Source organism: Marmota flaviventris, chromosome 14 (genome assembly GCF_047511675.1).
Source record: "Marmota flaviventris isolate mMarFla1 chromosome 14, mMarFla1.hap1, whole genome shotgun sequence".
Taxonomy (NCBI): domain Eukaryota; kingdom Metazoa; phylum Chordata; class Mammalia; order Rodentia; family Sciuridae; genus Marmota; species Marmota flaviventris.
The window spans coordinates 95,379,320-95,397,148 of record NC_092511.1 but is presented as its reverse complement, the minus strand read 5'-3'; the positions used below and the strand labels follow the sequence as shown (position 1 = coordinate 95,397,148).

The window sequence follows — 17,829 nt, the reverse complement described above, 5'->3', positions numbered from 1 at the left end:
TGAGATTGAGATACTCTCTCACAAAACATACAATGTGTGTGACTCAGTGAACTATATTTAGACCATACTTTGGTTAGACAACTGTTATGAAGGTAATGATGAGCTTTGTTACTATACTTGTACTGCGTGTTTATGTGCAAAGGACCATAATCATTGTCTCTTAATGCTCCACTGCTAGGATATACCACCTTTCATTTTCTGTTAGCAAAACATTCCTAGGATTTTATTTGTTAATTTGGATTTTGTTGCTCTCATGGTTTATTTTAATAGTATACTATCAAGGCACTGATGTGTAAGCTTTTCAAGCTGTGCTTATGGATTAAAAAAGCAAATGAATGCAAAGCTGTGTTTTTATATCTTTAATGTCAAATAACTTTATCTGTATTTGGAATAAGGCCTGTCTTCATTTGGGGAGCCTCTGAATTTTATAGAGACTTTTTATAAAAGACAAGCTATTTGAAAGGCCACAAGTTAACATTTTTGTATAATTTTTTTTTTTTTAGTTTCCCTAACAACTAGTGACACCAACTTAACTTAAAAATCAAATTTATACATTATTCTGTAATAAACTCAAATAATAGGGCTTTTATTTTATTTATTTTACTTGTTTGTTTATTTATTTATTTTTGGTACTAGGGATTGAACTCAGGGGTGTTGAACCACTAAGCCACATCCCCAGACCTATTTTTGCATTTTTATTTAGAGATAGGGTCTCACTGAGTTGCTAAGTGCCTCACCATTGCTGAGGCTGGCTTGAACTCTATCCTCCTAATTCAGCCTCCTAGTCAATGGGACTACAGGCATGTACCACTACGCCCAGCTCTAACAAGGCTTTTTAAACTATAGTTTATATATATAAGCCTTTGCATACATCTCTATCAGACATTCTTAGAGATGAGAGTTCTGAATCAAAGAATATACACACGAGATAACAGATTTGCCTAATTCCTATTTCTTTTCTGAGATTGAATATTTTTCTATTGTTTATTATAAATTGGTTGTTTGTGCCCTTTGCTCCTTACTAAAAGTACTAGGTACAGCATTTCTAACTGATTTAAGAGGTCTTTCATAGTTATGGTATCAGTCTTGTGGCAATTGTATTGTAAAGGGATCCCCTCTCCCTTCTAAGCTCAGCATTTCCCTTTTGTTTTGCATTTTTTGTTTTCTAGGACTTTGACTTTTAATTTTTTCAATTCAACTGTTTTTTTTAAAATACATTTAAAATTTTATTTTGACCTGTTTTTCAGTCCTTTCTTCTATGAATCTTGCCCTCTTTTGTTTTTATACTTAAAAAGTTCTTTCCTATCCAGTGATTATATATATTCTCATTAATACTCAAGTTTCTTAAATTTATTTGCCACTTCCACAAAACTTCCTATTACCAATTATCTAAACTAAGTGGGGAATTTCTGCTGAACTTTGCTTAATGTAGAACTTTGACGTTAGGGAAATAATTTTCTCTTTCTTTTGTGACATTCAGCAAAGGGCCAATGGGTGTTTTAATTTTTCAAATGATAATTCTGTCCCATAGCTTAAGTATAAAAGAATGAAAATCCAAGCTAATATTTATGAGCAAGTTGCATGGCTCTGTTTTTTTTTTTTTTTTTTTTTTAATTGCCTTTTTAGCTACTTCCTAACAGTAAAGCACTGGTGATTTGTTTTTCAGAATCCTTGCAGCCTTTCCTGGAAGCCTGTAGCAATACTTTATTTTTTCGTACTTGTTCTGTGTTGCTTCGAACCCCTAAGCTTGATCTTCAAATCCTAGAAAAGCTCAGTATTATTCTACAGAAACTTTCTAAAATCAAGTAAGAATTTCTTTAATATTTTTATTGAAAGATATCTCATCATGATCATTAGGCCTTTCTGGATATTATAGCATTTCAACTTTGATTATTATATCAAAATTTCTGATCCACAGGTATTGAAAATAAAGATTCATGAATATTAATGTGTATCTAAGACCGTGTATTTAATGATAAACCAGAAAATTAGAGTATTAATCTTAGAACATCTAGTTGTTTCTGAGTTCAGTTCAGCTAAGCAAACTTTAAATACCACACACAGTATATGAAACTAAAAGCAGTTTTTAGCAACCAAATGGTAATACCAGAATAAATAATTGCACACTGGTATTCTATAATACCACAGGTAAAAATAAAAAGATCATAAAATGTATTTTATAATTTATTATTAATGCAGGGAATGAGAATGAAGCCAGCAAAAGATTTTAAATGATTTTAGTAAACTGGATTTATATTAGGAAACTATTAGGGCTTCCTGCTACTGAAGATCTGGATTTTATTGTGAAAATCAGAGCTTTGTCTTTGTTCTTTCTTCTTTCCTCTAACTTGAACATTGCTATGACCAGTTTTTAAATTATAAATAAAGGACATAGATTTTAAACTATTTTTCTTGAATCTGGTATAGTCTAGTGTTTACTTTGAGGCACTTATCTAAACACCCATCTCATCTATTAACCACACTACAATTTGGATGTTGGCTCACCTTTTCTCTAGGTCTCATCCCCTCATTTATGATATTCATGGTAGAGAACTTGGATATTTTAATCCAGACCTCAGTATACTTAATAGTAAATATAATATAATCTTTAAAATACCTGTAGATATAGATATAGTTATATTTGATACCATGCCAATTACACTGTAATAAATTATTAACTGTCACATTAGAACCTTGTTCTCAACTCACCAGATTATTAGTTTTGGTCTGATATCAGAGGAACTTACCAATTTTCTGTCTCCCTTTTTTCACAGACTGTACCATGATTCTCTTCATTTGTAATCAATACATTTTCAATAAGGCCTGTAGCGAAATGAAGCTGCATTGACATTACCTATATTTAATTCTTTCTTAATTTCTTAATATATGGGATTTTTAAAAACTAGCTCACCTTGAATGCAGGGGCACATACTGTAATCCCAGCAATTTAGGAGGTCGAGGAAGGAGGATCACAAGTTAGAGGCTAGCGCTGGCAACATAGTGATACCTTATCTCAAAACAAAAATAAAAGGGGATAGGGATGTAGCTCAGAGATACAGCATTTGTTTGGGTTCAGTCCCCAGTAACTGCCCCCCACCCTGAAAAAAAAAAAGGTCGTCCCAAAGTTCCAAACATTTAGGGCCCCAAATGTCTTACTCGACATGTTTAATAACTTAGCTTCAATTCACATTTGAAGAAGTAGAACAGAGCCTGAACAAACGTATTGGGAATAGCTGATGTTCAAACAAGGCTTAAAGTAAATCTTTAAGACCACAAAGGTAAATCCTTTTGTATTAAGTGGATGATAGATAAGATTATTTGAAAATTTCTCTCAAGAAGCAAATATACCTAGTCAAGGAAATAAGAAATACATTATAAGATAGAATGCTGATAGAAAGTGAAATCAATTTCATTTACTGTATTAGCAAATTTAACTTACTATGATAGGATAGGACTGTAATCACTATTATTAAGAGGGTGGTTGAAAAGTATTCTAGAGCTAAATCCAAAGGTAGACCAACATCCTGCTGCTTTAAAAGCTAGCTTAAGATGATCAAGTATTTTTGCTCTCTTTTTAGCTCTGGGGGAAACAAGATTTCTCATTCTGTAATAGTGAATATAGTATAGTTTTCAGGACTAAAAAATATACTCTTTTTTCCTCTAGTACTTTTTGTTTTACTTCAGGCCTATCTCATAAAAACTGTTTTGTCTGTCTTAGCATCTTAATCCTTTAGTCAGCCATTTTCTCCACTATTTTTTTTAAATGCCATTTCCTTGAATTTACACAAAAGCTGTCTCTCAAAAGTCATTATATAGATTTCCTAAGTATGTGTAATTAAATAATATACTCTTTTTTTTTTTACAGGAGTAATAAGAAGCTCTTTGAACTTTTTACAATTCACCTGATGCTTCAAGAAATCCAAAGGACAACACATCCTGAACATGCCTTTCTCTGTATTAACCTAAATTCAACTCTGTTCAATTTGGGTTTAACAAAATGCAACTCCTTGGTCTCCAATACAAGCCATTAGACTGGCTTATTTTTATATAAATATTGTGTTGCTTATTTGTAAAAGTGTAAAAATCACTAAAGTAACTAAAGTTCTACCAATAAAGTTACCAGTAGTATCATTTATCATGAAAGATAAGTAGAAATTTTTTCAACTTTTTAAATGAAATCTAAATGAATATGGAATTTTTGGAATATTTCAGTTTATCTAAGGTAGTACTGATAATATACAAGATGGTATTTGCAGAATTTATGACACTTGGAGTTACTTTTTATATAAGTATTTTAGAAAGATTCTTAAAATTATGTGATTGTTTGGAATAAAATTGGTGCTTATGTGGGAATGGTTCAACCATGTTGTCATTTTGTTTTCTTACTTTAGTAGAATTCCTCCTTTTGGAAGCAAAAGTACATTTCTTCTTTCTTTTTTTCTTTTTCTTTTTGGTGGTGGTACTAAAGATCTAACCCAGGGCCTCTCACATATTAGGCAAATGCTGTACCACTGAGCTACACCCCCAGCCCTAAATTTTTTATAAAGTATCTAAAGGATACTTTAGAGAAGGAAGTTTATTTTTTTCAAAATAATTTAATTATTACTAAAATATGTAAATATAGTGTAAGACATTTTTAAAAGAACAATAAAAAAATAAAAAATACTGCTAGAAATATCTCTTGGTATAACCCCAAATGATTACAGTGGCCAGAGGTGAGGTCTGGGTGAGGTGGTAGTGATGAAACTTGAGTTTTAGGACAGAACACTGAAAAGCAAGAGAAAAACAAAGTTGTTTTAGAGTCATAAAACCGTACACCGACTGTGTAATCTCATTTTCAGGATCTAGAAGAAATTTTGAGGGAGTTGTTTAGCTTCTTCAGAGAATATAAGAAAATGTGCCACTCGTGAAGCAAAAATAGAAAGCCATGAGGAGCACACACACTGAGCTGAATATGGTGAGGTTTATAGCAACTAACGCCAAAGCCAGAATTCACATTGGAAACAAACCAGAACTTGATTGATTCATACTTCAAAAAATAAAATTAATGTTATGAGAACAAACAGGAAGCTCTCTCAGAATTCTTGAGTTTAGAGACAGGATCAATAAAATATAAAAGCAAAAACAAAAGCCAGTTATCTATAAGGGAAGAAAAACAAGCTAACCTTACAGAATGGCAGAAATTAATAGAGAATTCTGGAAAGGAAAATTTTTAACCAAGAATTTATACATAGTGAAGATTTCTTTCATAGGTGAAGAAAATGAAAGACATTTTCAAACATGCAAGTGTTCAGAAATTATACCACTTACATACTCTTTTCAAGAAAAGAGATGAACCAATTTAGAGATGAAGGAAAACTGAGTTTATTAAATTAGCTTTATCCATAGACTGCAGTGAACACGGAAGCCACTTAACCCTGTAAACAGAAGCATAAGCAGTTAGTTCACTGGCAGATTCTATTGAACATTTAAGGAAGAAGTTCTAACCAGGTATGGAGATACAGATCTGTAATCCCAGTGACGTAGGAGGCTGAGGCAGGAGGATTACAATTTTGAGGTCAGCCTCAGCAATTTAGACCCTGTCTCAAAAATTAAAAAGATGGAGAAGTAGCTCTGTGGTAAAAAGCCCCTGGGTTCAATCCCAAGTGCTTTTAAAAATAGAAGAAATTCTATCAATTTTCTACAGTTTCTTTCAGGAGATATAGTAAAGGCAATACTTTTTGACTTGCCCTAAAAATGGCCAGCATCACTCTAATACCATTCGAACTTCTCAATCTTAGATTTTCCTTACAACTATTAGAAGTTGTGGATATCATATTGAACAACCTGAATGGGATGTATTTTAAACATAGAGTGTCTGAACTGTCTGTCCTTCCTGCTTCCTTTGAATCTATTGATTTTTTTTTCTTTTTATTTCTTTGCCCACTCAAAAGAAAAGAACCAATAAATAATTATATATAAGCCCTCAGGTAAAGCAGGCTAGCTTCTTTTTTGACGTTATCCATATGCTGAATACAGACCTTTAAAATATGCTTTTCCACCCCCTATTCATTAATAAGTTACGCTCTTAATTAAGAAACAAGCCAAGTTGAAAAGACTGCGGAATGAACTAAATCAGCCTCCAGAATGTGTGCCTTTCTGCCATCTAGCAATCTAAAAATTCTTGTAGAAATTCATAGTGACAAATGAAAACAGAAACAAGAAACAGAACAAAATGATGAGGTGAAGTTCATTTATGGTTTCCTCTGGTGCCATATTTGAGCTGGTAAAAGTCACTAGTGAAGAAAAATATATGTCCTTTAGAGAAAAGGGAGAGGAAAACTTATTGCTTCTTAATTGCTTTTAGCTGAAAAGAATGTCAAAGAATGATTTTTTTTTTTAATGGCTAGTTTTGTTTAAAGACCAATTCAAACACAATTGTTAGTGCAAGTAAATTTGGTGAATGTAAATGTCTTAAAATTTGTAAATGATTTTTTTCAATAGTACTCTGTAGGGCATGACTTGCTGCCCGCTTCCTGGGCGGTCTTGGGGCCCACACATGTGGCTGGGATGGCTCCTGGCGATCAGCCGGGAGGCAGTGCTGTGGGTGGTGACGGAAAAGGCGGACCACCTCCAGGATAGGTCCAGGACTCTCGCACCCTCGTGGACAGCTCCCTTACAGACTATGGGATGGGTGTACACCTGGACTCGCTCCACCCCTCTGACCTTTATCCTGATTGGCTCCTGTGCAGTATATAAGCTGTGTGTACTTCCTCATTAAATGAGATCCTGCTTCCACTGGTCTCCCTGCACGTGGGATTGTCCTGGGGGGGGGGGGGGCTGGGTGCGGGCTGGGGGCGTGCTTTCCCCGCTTCTCCCGCTGGTCAGGAGGGGGGGCTATAAAAACCCCAACAGTACTCATGTTTTATAAAATGTCTACTTAAAACTAGTTTTAAAAATAATTTTGAGGACTGGGGATGTGACTCAGTGGTAGGGTGCTGGCCTCACCTCAGGTTTGATTCCCAGCACTGCAAAAATATATTACCTTGAAGCCTTAAAATTAAGTAATAGATAATCATAAAATGTGAGTCGTTTGTTAAAACTCACTGCTACAACTGTCCTTGTCTTACAAATTGAAACAAAAACAGGTCCATGCTATTACTGAGTCCAAAGCCTGATGGGATTTTGGTTTTCTCATGATTTTCTAGTCAGTCCAGTCAGTCCTAGCTAAAACGTAAGCATTCAAGGAGTTAACTAAAGCTATTCATTTTAGACTAAAAATAAATGGAAAAAAGGCTTTGTTTGTTTGTTTGTTTTCAAATTGCTATAAAACTGCTTTACCCAAGATTTGGTCCACAGTCTCAATAAGATTTCCTATCAAAGACAGATAAAATCTGAAAAGTCTTCTCTACAAATATTGGTTTGCCCATCTGAGCAGGTAACTTTTAAACTTTTTTGTCAAAAACATAATTTGGATCCAACACTATATATATATATATACACACACACTCACACACACACATATATGTACACACACACACACATACATATGTGTGTATATATACACACACACATATATATGGGGTTTTTTTAGTTGTTAACAGGCCTTTTTAAATTTATTTATATGACATACCGAGAATGGAACCCAGCACCTCACACATGCTAGGCAAGTGCACTGAGCCACAACCCCAGCCCCCAACACTACTTTTATAAGCCACTTATTAAATTTTACTGCCATGTAATTAAAATTTTTTAAATTAATGCTAAATTATCTTTGTTTACGTGTCTTTTGTATGTCTATATTGGTAACTAACACTGCTTCATTGGGGTCTTACATGGGCCTCCATGCTACATAAAACATGTGAATACATACTTTCCTTCTGTTAATCCAGCTTTTTTTTTTTTTTTTTGAGACAGGGTCTCAATAGGTTGCTTATAGCCTCACTAAGTTTCTAATGTTGGCTTTGAACCTGAGATCCTCCTGCCTCAACCTCCTGAGTCACTGGGATTATAGGTGTGCCCCACCATGCCCAGCTAGTGTTTTAAAAATTTTTGTTTGGTTGGTTGGTTTTAAGAGGAGGAAAAGTTGGTTTCAGGGCACACAGTATCAGAGGTCTCAATCCATAGGTGGTCTTTGTATGTTTTGTCATAAGATTATTTTGTTACAACCTTCATTGCTTTGTCATAAGGAGGATCTTTTTTTTTCTTAGATTTATCTTGAGGAGAACTACATCCTGTATACCTTTCCTGGGGACATCTCTTTTATGTCCAAAGTTAAGTCATGGACAGCTTATTGGTTCTGAATTACAATTAAAGTAAGTATTCCTTTGGTGATTTGGACTTTTGTATCTAAAAAAAAAAAATCTTATTTTTTACAGAGCTCTCATCCTCAACAACTGTTCTCTTGGTACTTTGGAAAAGTTCAACTTAAGTGAAAAAAGTGGTTTTATAAATCAGCAATTTTCTCAGAAAAATAAAAACTAATGATTTTTCAAGTTTATGTGAATTGGGCAGATCTTTAATAAGTAAGCTGATTTCTAAGTCATCGGTAAAACGTCTTTAGACTTGTCAGTATACATTTGTTTACTTGGATGTGCTGGTAAGAAAAGTTTATGTTTGTCTCTGAAATATCTTAAGGTCATAAACCTATAAATCAAATCAATCTAAGACCAGTACACAATGAAAATAGCTTGATGCTTATCAGACACAAGAATAAGAAGGGGAAAACCATATATAACTCAACGATAACAAAATATATTTGGAGCTATTAGTAACTATGTCCTGTTCTATAGTGAAATTTTTTTCTATGAAAAAGTATATGTTTTGAAAGCAATTATAAAATATGTATTTATAAAATGTTGGTATGTGACAGACATTACTTCCTAGGTTTTCACTATGAAGGTTACTGAAAGTTAAAAATTCTAATTAATATATGTAATTATATATATATATATATATATATATATATATATATATATATGGCAAAAAAAGTGTTTTTGGTAAAAAATTGTGAAAAAGACATGATGGTATGATTTTTAGAAAAAAAGTTATCTAATTCAAAGTTACAAAGTTGTTTCAAAATGTGGGTTTAGAAAGAAGAAATACCAAGCCAAAAACCACAGAAAAGCAGGGGGGCGGGGAGTGGGGAAAGCCACAGTAAGTAGAAAAGAGAGATGAAATAGAAAGTGTGAAGATGTATTTGAGGGGTTAAGTTTTAAATGTTATTTTCATTTTTTAAAAATATTTTTAGTTGTAGGACACAATACCTTTATTTCTTTATTTTTAAAAAATATTTATTTTTTAGTTGTAGTTGGACACAATACCTTTATTTCACTTATTTATTTTTATGTGGTGCTGAGGATTGAACCCAGTGCCTCCCACGTGCAAGGCAAGCACTGTGCCACGGAGCCCCAGCCCCAGCTCAGTGATTTTCATTTTTGTATGAGGAAAAAAAAATTTGTTTGATAGAAATACTAAGAAAAAAAAAGTCTATAGGTACTGGAGACAAAATCTGAAGTCATATTAGTTTGACTTTCTAGCCTTAAGGTTTGAAAATCAGAGATTCTTAAATTGTCAAGCTACTCAGAAGGCTGAGGCGGCAAAATCACGTGAGCCCAGGAGTTCACTGGGCACTATAGCAAGACCCTTGTCTCAAAACAAAACAAAAACCTAAACTATAGGATAGTCAATCAGTTATGCATTTGGGAAAAGATCTTGATCAAAAAGGGAAAATACTTTGCTATGCTTCTGCGCAGCAAAGGAAACCATGTGAAGAGAGAACCTACAGAATGGGAGAAAATCTTTGTTAGCTACTCTTCTGATAGAGGATTACTATCTAGAATATATAAAGAACTCAGAAAACTTTATACCAAAAAAACCAAATAACCTTATTAATAAATGGGCAAGTGAATTAAACAGACACTTCCCAAAAAACCCACAAATATGTGAAAAATGTTCAAACATCATTAGCAATCAGGAAAATGCAAATCAAAACTGTACTAAGATTTCATCTCACAACAGAATGGCAGTCAACAAGAATACAAACAATAAATGCCGGAGAGGATATGGAGAAAAAGGAACACTTTTAAACTGTTGGTGGGATTGTAAATTAGTACAACCACTATGGAAATCAGTATGAAGCTTCCTCAAAAGACTAGGCATGGAACCACCACATGATCCAGCTATGCTACTCTTCGGTATTTATCCTAAAGAATTAATCATTCTATAGTGATCCTATGTTTATAGCAGCACAATTCACAATAGCTGTTGTAGGGACAGACGAGGCAAGGCATCAAAGATAGCGGGAAACAGTTTTATTTGGCTGCAGCCAGGTTCAGAGGGCACAGCTTTTGCTGTAATCAATCAATTCCCTGAACCCTGAGTTCAGGTAGTTTAGAATTTTATACCCAGCATGTAAGGGGAAGGGCTCAGAAATTCAGTCTGTAGAAGTTCACATAAAAGCAGTTTTGGGGGGGACTGGGGTTGTGGCTCAGCAGTAGAGTGCTCACCTAGCATGTGCGAGGCCCTGGGTTCAATCCTCAGCACCACATAAAAATAAAGATATTGTGTCCATCTACAACTATAAAAAATAAAATATTTTTAAAAAGCAATTTTTTTTTCCTTTCACTGTTCTGGGCAAGTTAACCCTTCAGGGACAGCACTTGAGAAGGGGAGAGATTCTTCTCCCCTTTTTTTCCTCCCCCTGCCAACTGTTACCATGGAGCCCAGTTGGTAATTTCTCTTATCTTAGAAATGTAGACATCTCTGTGGAACCCCAGCTTAAGGCCAGAGCCTTGTTTACACATTTCTACAAACTACTATACTGGATACATGTTTGTGAAAAACGAGTAAGGGATGTCTAGCACCTGGAGTGCTGATTTCTTCCTGGCCAGGGGCCAAGTAAAACAGGGCAACACAAAAATTGGAAGTTTATCTACATTGAACTCTTTTATAGAGACTCTTTTGCTGACAGTCCTAAAATCAGCCATGGTGAAGATTTCTGGAGAAGCCCAGTTAAAACTTTTCTGTGGAGAAAGGGGGTGCCACTACATAGCCAAATTAAGGGAACCAGCCTAGGTGTCCACCAATAGATGAGTGGATATATATATATATATATATATATATATATATATATATATATATATACTATGGATTTTTAAAATATATATATTTTTAGTTGTTGATGGACCTTTACTTTATTCACTTATTTATTATATGCAGTGCTGAGAATTGAACTCAGTGCCCCACACATGCCAGGCAAGTGCTTTTATGACTGAGCCACACCCCCAGCTCTATACTATGGATTTTTATTCAGCCATAAAAATGAAATTGTCATTTGTAGAAAATGAATGGAACTAGAGAGCATTATGTTAAGCAAAATAAGTCAAACTCAGAAGGTCAAGGGTCATATGTTTTCTCTTACATGCAGGAGCTAGAGAGGAAAAAGGAAAAGAAAGTGGGATGGGGATCTCAAGAAAAATCAGAGGGAGAGCAGTAGAGGAAAAAGACCATTGGTGGGAGGGAGGGAAAGCTGGGGAGATTTTAATGCTTCTCTTTCAGTAATCAGCGAATCATATCATAAAAATTAACTGAGCAAGATGAAATTCTTGAATAAGACAATAAGCTCAACAAAATGGTAAGACAGAACCTTGACTCAACAACTGGAGAATACACATATAAGAATACAGAACATTGCCAGAAAGTACTCATGTTCTTGGATATTAATCAAGTCTTAGTTTATTTTGATGACTCAATATCAAAAAGAGCATATTTTCTGACCACAGTGCAATTGTTGAAAGTCAATAACAAAAAGACACTTTAAAATGCATGCATTAGAGAATTTAAAATGCTCCTTTAAACTGAAAGTTCAGACGAAGTTTAATTGGAAATTAGAAAACACTTCAAATAATAATCGATATATTGTTTACAGTAAACAAAAGTGATTTTTGGAGAAATATAGGGCTAAATTATTAGAAAAGAAAGTCTGAAAATGTGTAAACCAAACATTCAAAGAAAATAGAAAAAAAAAAAAAACACCCAGCAAAGTAAATACAAATAAAGTGGAAGGAGGAATATTATAAAGTTGAAAGAAAAAGAAAAGATATAAAACAGAATTCACAATACTTCAGTGGTGCTTTGAAAAGTCTTAAAAAGAAAATCTCAGGTAAGACCGATCAACCTTAAGAGCAGCGGCTTAAAGTAGTAAGAGTAAAAATTGTTCACACTTGCAAAGCTAACTTGAATCTTTTTACTTGGAGGAGGGGTAGATGTCTATGATGTCCACTCATTTCTATTTAAATTTAGAAATGCTCTCAGAATGTATTTCCGAGCTCTTTATTTCACTTGGAACTTGGGTTTTTTTTTTTTTTTTTTTCCCTTGAGATGGGGTCTTGCTATGTTGCCCAGGTTGGCCTCAAACTCCTGGGCTTAAGTGTTGCTCCTGTCTCAACCCCCTGAGGAGCTGGGAGGTAATTATTCAATTTCTCTGTATCATTTAGCCTCAGAATACTTTATTTAATTATGTTGGATTTATTCTGCTCAAGTTTTTATAAATTTTTAAAAAATATTCTTTAGTTGTAGATGGACACAATATCTTTATTTTTTTTATTTTTATGTGGTGCTGAGGATTGAATCCAGTGCCTCACATGTGCTAGGCAAGCACTCCACCACTGACCTACAACCCCAGCCCCAATTTTTCTAATTTTTAAATTATTTGTCTGTTTTAGATCATATCTTTCCTTTCTTCATAGCTACTATCTTTTTTCCCATGTTCCTCTTGTATTTTGTCCTTTCCTTTTTTATTCTTAGAGTACTTTTTGAGTTCAGTGTTCCCACAGGTGTTTCCTGATCTGTATTGTTGCTAATGAGGGTTTGCTTTTATTTATCTACTAATTTATTTTGCAGTACTGGGTTGATGAGGACCACAACCAAGTTAAGATGGCGCCTGCCAGTATGCTAGGAGGAGTGGTTTCTGAGTAACGCCAGCGAGCCATTAAGATGATAGAGATTCCTTAATGACTGACTGCTGTGTCTAGATTATGTCAATTAAGTTAAGCTGTGTATAATTATTAAGATGATGAGGATTCCTTAATGACTGATTGCTGTAACTGGATGATGCTAAATTGAGTCAGGCTGTGTATTCAGTTATGTATAAATACCTCAACTGACTTGCAATAAAGCGGTTCCCGCTCCTGCTGTATCAGTCTTCACAAGTTCCTCGTCACCCCCCCACCCCCCCCACCCCCGGTTATTTTGCCCAGCCAGATTGTGGCACTGGGTATCAAACTCAGGACCTATAGGCAAGCACTTTACCACTGAACTACAACCCCAGTCCCTAGAGTGCATTTTTAAGCTTTAAAAAATTTTCCCATTAAGCCACTTTACTTTTGTCTAATTCTTTATTTATTCATCTTAGTGACTTCTCTTAATGACTTTCTACCCTTGTTGCTTTTTGGTCTCTTTTAAATTTTCATAATTTTTTTTAGTTGTAGTTGGACACAATACCTTTATTTCACTTATTTATTCTTAGGTGGTGCTGAGGATCGAACCCAGGGTCTCACACGTGCAAGGCGAGCGCTCTACCACTGAGCCACAACCCCAGCCCCACAAATCTTTTTGTAACTATTTCATAGATATTTTCTCAGAATCTTCCAGAGGATGTTCCAGTTCTATTTCGGTTTCTCATTGTTGTTATTTTTTGGTACTGGGGATTGAACTCAGGGGCACTCGACCACTGAGCCACATCCTCAGCCCTATTTTTTTGTATTTTATTTAGAGACAGGGTCTCACTGAGTTGTTTAGCGCCTTGCTTTTTTCCTGAGGCTGGCTTTGAACTTGCGATACTCCTGTCTCAGCCTCCCGAGCCACTGGGATTACAGGCGTGTGCCACTGCACCCAGCCCCATTCTGGTTTTAATAGGTACACATCCTGAGAAGCTGAATGTTGTATCCAGGTGCTGTGTGTGCAGCAGGCATGCTAGTTGACTTGCCTGGATACCATATGCAGACCCCAGAAAAGTGCCAATCTACTCTGTGTTCTCCAGTGTTGGCATGTTCTTATCTCAAGGGCTGATCCTTGGAGATGCAAAAAGAAAACAATATTTCCATTTTTTATCTTTTGTTTTTCTTTAAAGGTGTTTTTGTATATGTATACATGCACACACTTCACGTATATATTGTAAATACATTCTAACATTTTTTTGGATCACAAAGATATGGGAGCCACTGGTCTTATTCCCTCAGTGTATAGGTGGACAGTGGACATAGCTGCTATTAGCTTATCCTCATTTTCTAATTAATAGCAGTCATTCATCTAATGCAATGGTTTGCAATATTGGTGGTACATTATTATCACCTAGGTGGGGTTTTTTAAAAAGGGATCTGGTGCCTGGGTCCCACCTTCAAATATCTGTTTTACTTATTTTGGATATGTGCTAGGAGATGTAGAAGCCCCCAGGATCATTCTAAATGTGAGACTACAGCCAAGACCTGCTAATAATGCAATCCAAGGGAGGAATGAGGTGAGGACAGACTTATGCTCTGATACATTAAAAAAAAAAAAAAAAAAAAAAAAACTTTGCCAGTTTCCATGGTGTAAGTATTCCCACCATAACTTGTTTTACACCATCAAAATTACATTCATTGGATTGCAAATTTTCTGAAAATTAAAAAAACAAAAAATCAGCTCCTGTGAAACAGCAGAGCAGGATCCGGCAGTCCAAAGGATGAGGAGTGAGATGGAAACTCATGAAACAGAAGAACCGAATGGAGCTGCAGGGGCTGGTGCAGAAGCCCCTTCAGTGCGATCCTGGGTGGCTACATATCTGAGTCACACTTTGTCTATAAAATAGGGGGGGTGTGGCTAGGGAGGGCTTCTGGGGCCAGCGATGCCCATTTTTGTGACATGAGAGGCTGTCATGCTGGTATTGTCTTTGTAACATGTATACATACGTTAGTGCTTTTTCACTTGTGTACTCTATTCACACAGAAGGAATATTTAAATAACGAACACTAGAGGGATCCTCATATCCCACAGGACTGATGAACATTAAAACAAGTGGGTGGTGAATTTGGCTATCCCAGGTCACTGAAGACAAGAGAAGTACCCGCAGATACAGATGGCTCTCTTCAGAAGGTGCAGAAGACTCACATCCCTTCCTGTGCCTGTGAAGGATTTTAAGGGGTAGAAATTCTTCCAAAATGGAAGCTCTCAGGAAGGTGTTATTGGCTAAAGCTGAATGCTTTCTCTCGTTTACCTATTCAAACGTTCTATCCATTGTGTTCCCATCTGCAGTGTCATCACACATGGAACCCCCCATCCTCAACAACAAAAAAATACTTTCTCTAACCACCTTCCCCATCTCTCCTCCCCTTTCTTTCCAAGGTCATCCTGCTCAGCCTTCTGAGAGGCACATGCCCCTGATTTTCCTCTCTTGCTGGCCTGCCCCAACCTTCTCTTTCCATGTTTCTATAGTACATTCTCCCCACAGGATGCATGGAGCCAGAGTGCTAAGTGTGAACAGCAGGCAGGTGGGTGTAGTGAGGTGTCAACAGGAGACCCCCTCCATCACAGAGCACCATCAATATGGAACTTCCAAGGTTGGCAGAGTCCCACTCGTTCCACAGTGTTCCATGCATTTTATTTTATCCCATCCTCTCTATTCCGCATGTCTGGAGCCTCTCCATATGCCCAGAAGAAGGTTGGTACAGCTGCCAAATCTGTGAGATTTGTCCAAATAATAATTTGTATCACAAGGCCTAAAGTTGTTGAGACAAAGCTCTAAAAGCACTTCATGGCAAATCCGTAGCTCCCAGATGAGATGAGACCAAACCTGGAAAATCTCCTTGGCTGCTGTTATTGTAAGTTATGTAAGTCAACATGGGCTCAGTGACAAGAATGTCCACTATTTGTTGAGCACTCACCCAGCTTCTCAGACATTTTCTCTTTCATTCTTCAGCATGATGCCAAAGCTATGTCCTTGTACTGTCCCCGACATAACCACGAGGTGTGGGCCTGTGCCTGTCAGCTCCCAAGGCTAGATATACACAGTTCTCTCCTGAGAGCCACTGGCCAAAGTGAGGAGAGACAGGATGCAGGGTGTCTGGTGTTAGCCTCACTGACTGTGCTGGAATCTTCCAGGAGCTCTTCCAGATCCACTCTGTATACTTCCCTGGCTGAACAGATATGCTTGGCCCATGGGTTCACCCTCAGGGAGCAGGAGGACATTCAGATCTCTGACCACTGCATGTCCAGCCCTGCCAGGCTACCCCAATCTGCTATCTACTGCCCCCACCCTTTTTTGGCTCCCCCAGAGCCTGCTCCTCTCTTTCTAAGCAGGCTCACATGACTCTCCACCTTGAGTGCCCATTTGCTCCTTATCAATAGTCACTTAACTCACCAGCTTCACTCTAAAATGATGGGAACTCACAAGTCACTTCAGTTCTTAGGGCCCAGCTTGCTTTACCTGTCAAGCACAGACTACAATTCCTGGTCACCTTGATCTGAATAATGAAGAAAATCATGCACTTTGGAAACTATAAATAATCACCTACCTGCAAGATAGTGATGCTGTTCCAGAGTCCAGAAGGGGTACTTCATGCATGACCCAACTACAATGAGGACGTCCTCTGTGAGAAAGATGAAGCACTGAGCACAAGTCCATTCTGAAAAGCTCAATGAAAGCAAAATATAGAAAAGAGCATTGTGGCAAAGGATGGAGAGGGACCTTTGTTTTGTTTCTCAATGGTAGCAGTGGCATGTTTCAAGCAGGAACCTGTCAAGAGTCCCACATAATAAATACAAGGTCAAGGTTGGCTCCATACTATTTAATGCTCTTGGCTGAGGAGCAAGATAAATGCACCATGGCTGTCAGGGCAGGTCCTTTTTCAGCAAGTGTGTGCCCTGCTGGATAGGACTCACTGGCAGCTGACACTGGCATCTTCAAGCTGAGAAGGGCCACTTAGCTTTTGTTTTTCTCTTTCAAAAACCAGGCAGCCATGAGTTTAGGCATGTCACCTCCTGGGAGTAGCAGGTGTGCTCTTCAGGTGTCCAGGCTCCTGCCCACTCTCTGTCTGCAGTGGCTGCTGGAATTTCCCTGTCTGTAGAATGAGAACAGTTAAAACCACCATTCCTTTCCAAGGAGCTAATTGGAATATTGCCAATACAGGACTTTGCAGGGGATTGATGCTGAGAAATGCTAAAATATAATTTTGCTCATAGAATTTACTGGTGAGTCTTTTCCTTTCCAAGAAATCTGGAAGGGAGCCCAAAACACCAAACTTTTTCCCCATTCACGCCACTAGTGCCAGGTCCCTGAAGATGAAGTTGTGTGTGAACAAATGGCACACCAAGGAACATTTTATTGTTTTGGAACCAAGTCAAAAATTTTAAAATTATCATTTAAAAGTCACTCTTAAAAATTGTTTTCCATATATTTTAAACAAATAGACTTTAAATTTCAACATAAGCATTTTATATAAAAGGAAAAACCAAAATTTTGGAGCTCTGCAAGCAGTTTTTCTTTATTTAGATGTGTTTTGTGTACCCACTTAATAATTAAAGCTGACTTCTGCACTTCAGAAAGTCTGAACAAGTGTCTAATGAATTTTGTATGTATGATAATCCTGTTTTCCTGGGGATAAATGCACTGGTTTTGTCTGTTGTAAGATTTTTCGTGTCTGGTTTTGTTTATTACAAGGTCAAGTGGAAATGGATTTCTGATGAAAAACCAACTCTGGGTAGAGCTATTTTAGAGAGCCCAGCAGACATTACCATCTGCCCACACCCACTCTCCCCCTTAGCGTTCTGAAATTGTTCAGGGCAGCAATTTACTCGTAGCCATTGGGGTGGACC

At 36.7% G+C, this 17,829-nt stretch overlaps 1 protein-coding gene across 7 annotated transcripts in view; it reads left to right on the top strand.

The window, feature by feature from the left end:
* Positions 1–4,512, top strand: part of Ccdc138 (coiled-coil domain containing 138) — a 65,478-nt gene extending 60,966 nt beyond the window's left edge. For 4 of the 7 annotated variants that reach the window (XM_071601963.1, XM_071601962.1, XM_027948937.2 and 1 more), the window contains 2 exons: positions 1,667–1,805; positions 3,866–4,512. In XM_071601963.1, coding sequence (XP_071458064.1) covers positions 1,667–1,805; positions 3,866–4,031 — 305 coding nt within the window. In that variant the 3' untranslated portion in view covers positions 4,032–4,512. The remainder of the gene's footprint in view (positions 1–1,666; positions 1,806–3,865) is intronic. The other 3 variants (XM_071601964.1, XM_071601965.1, XM_027948939.2) reach the window with 3 other exon arrangements.
* Positions 4,513–17,829: the final 13,317 nt, after the last annotated feature.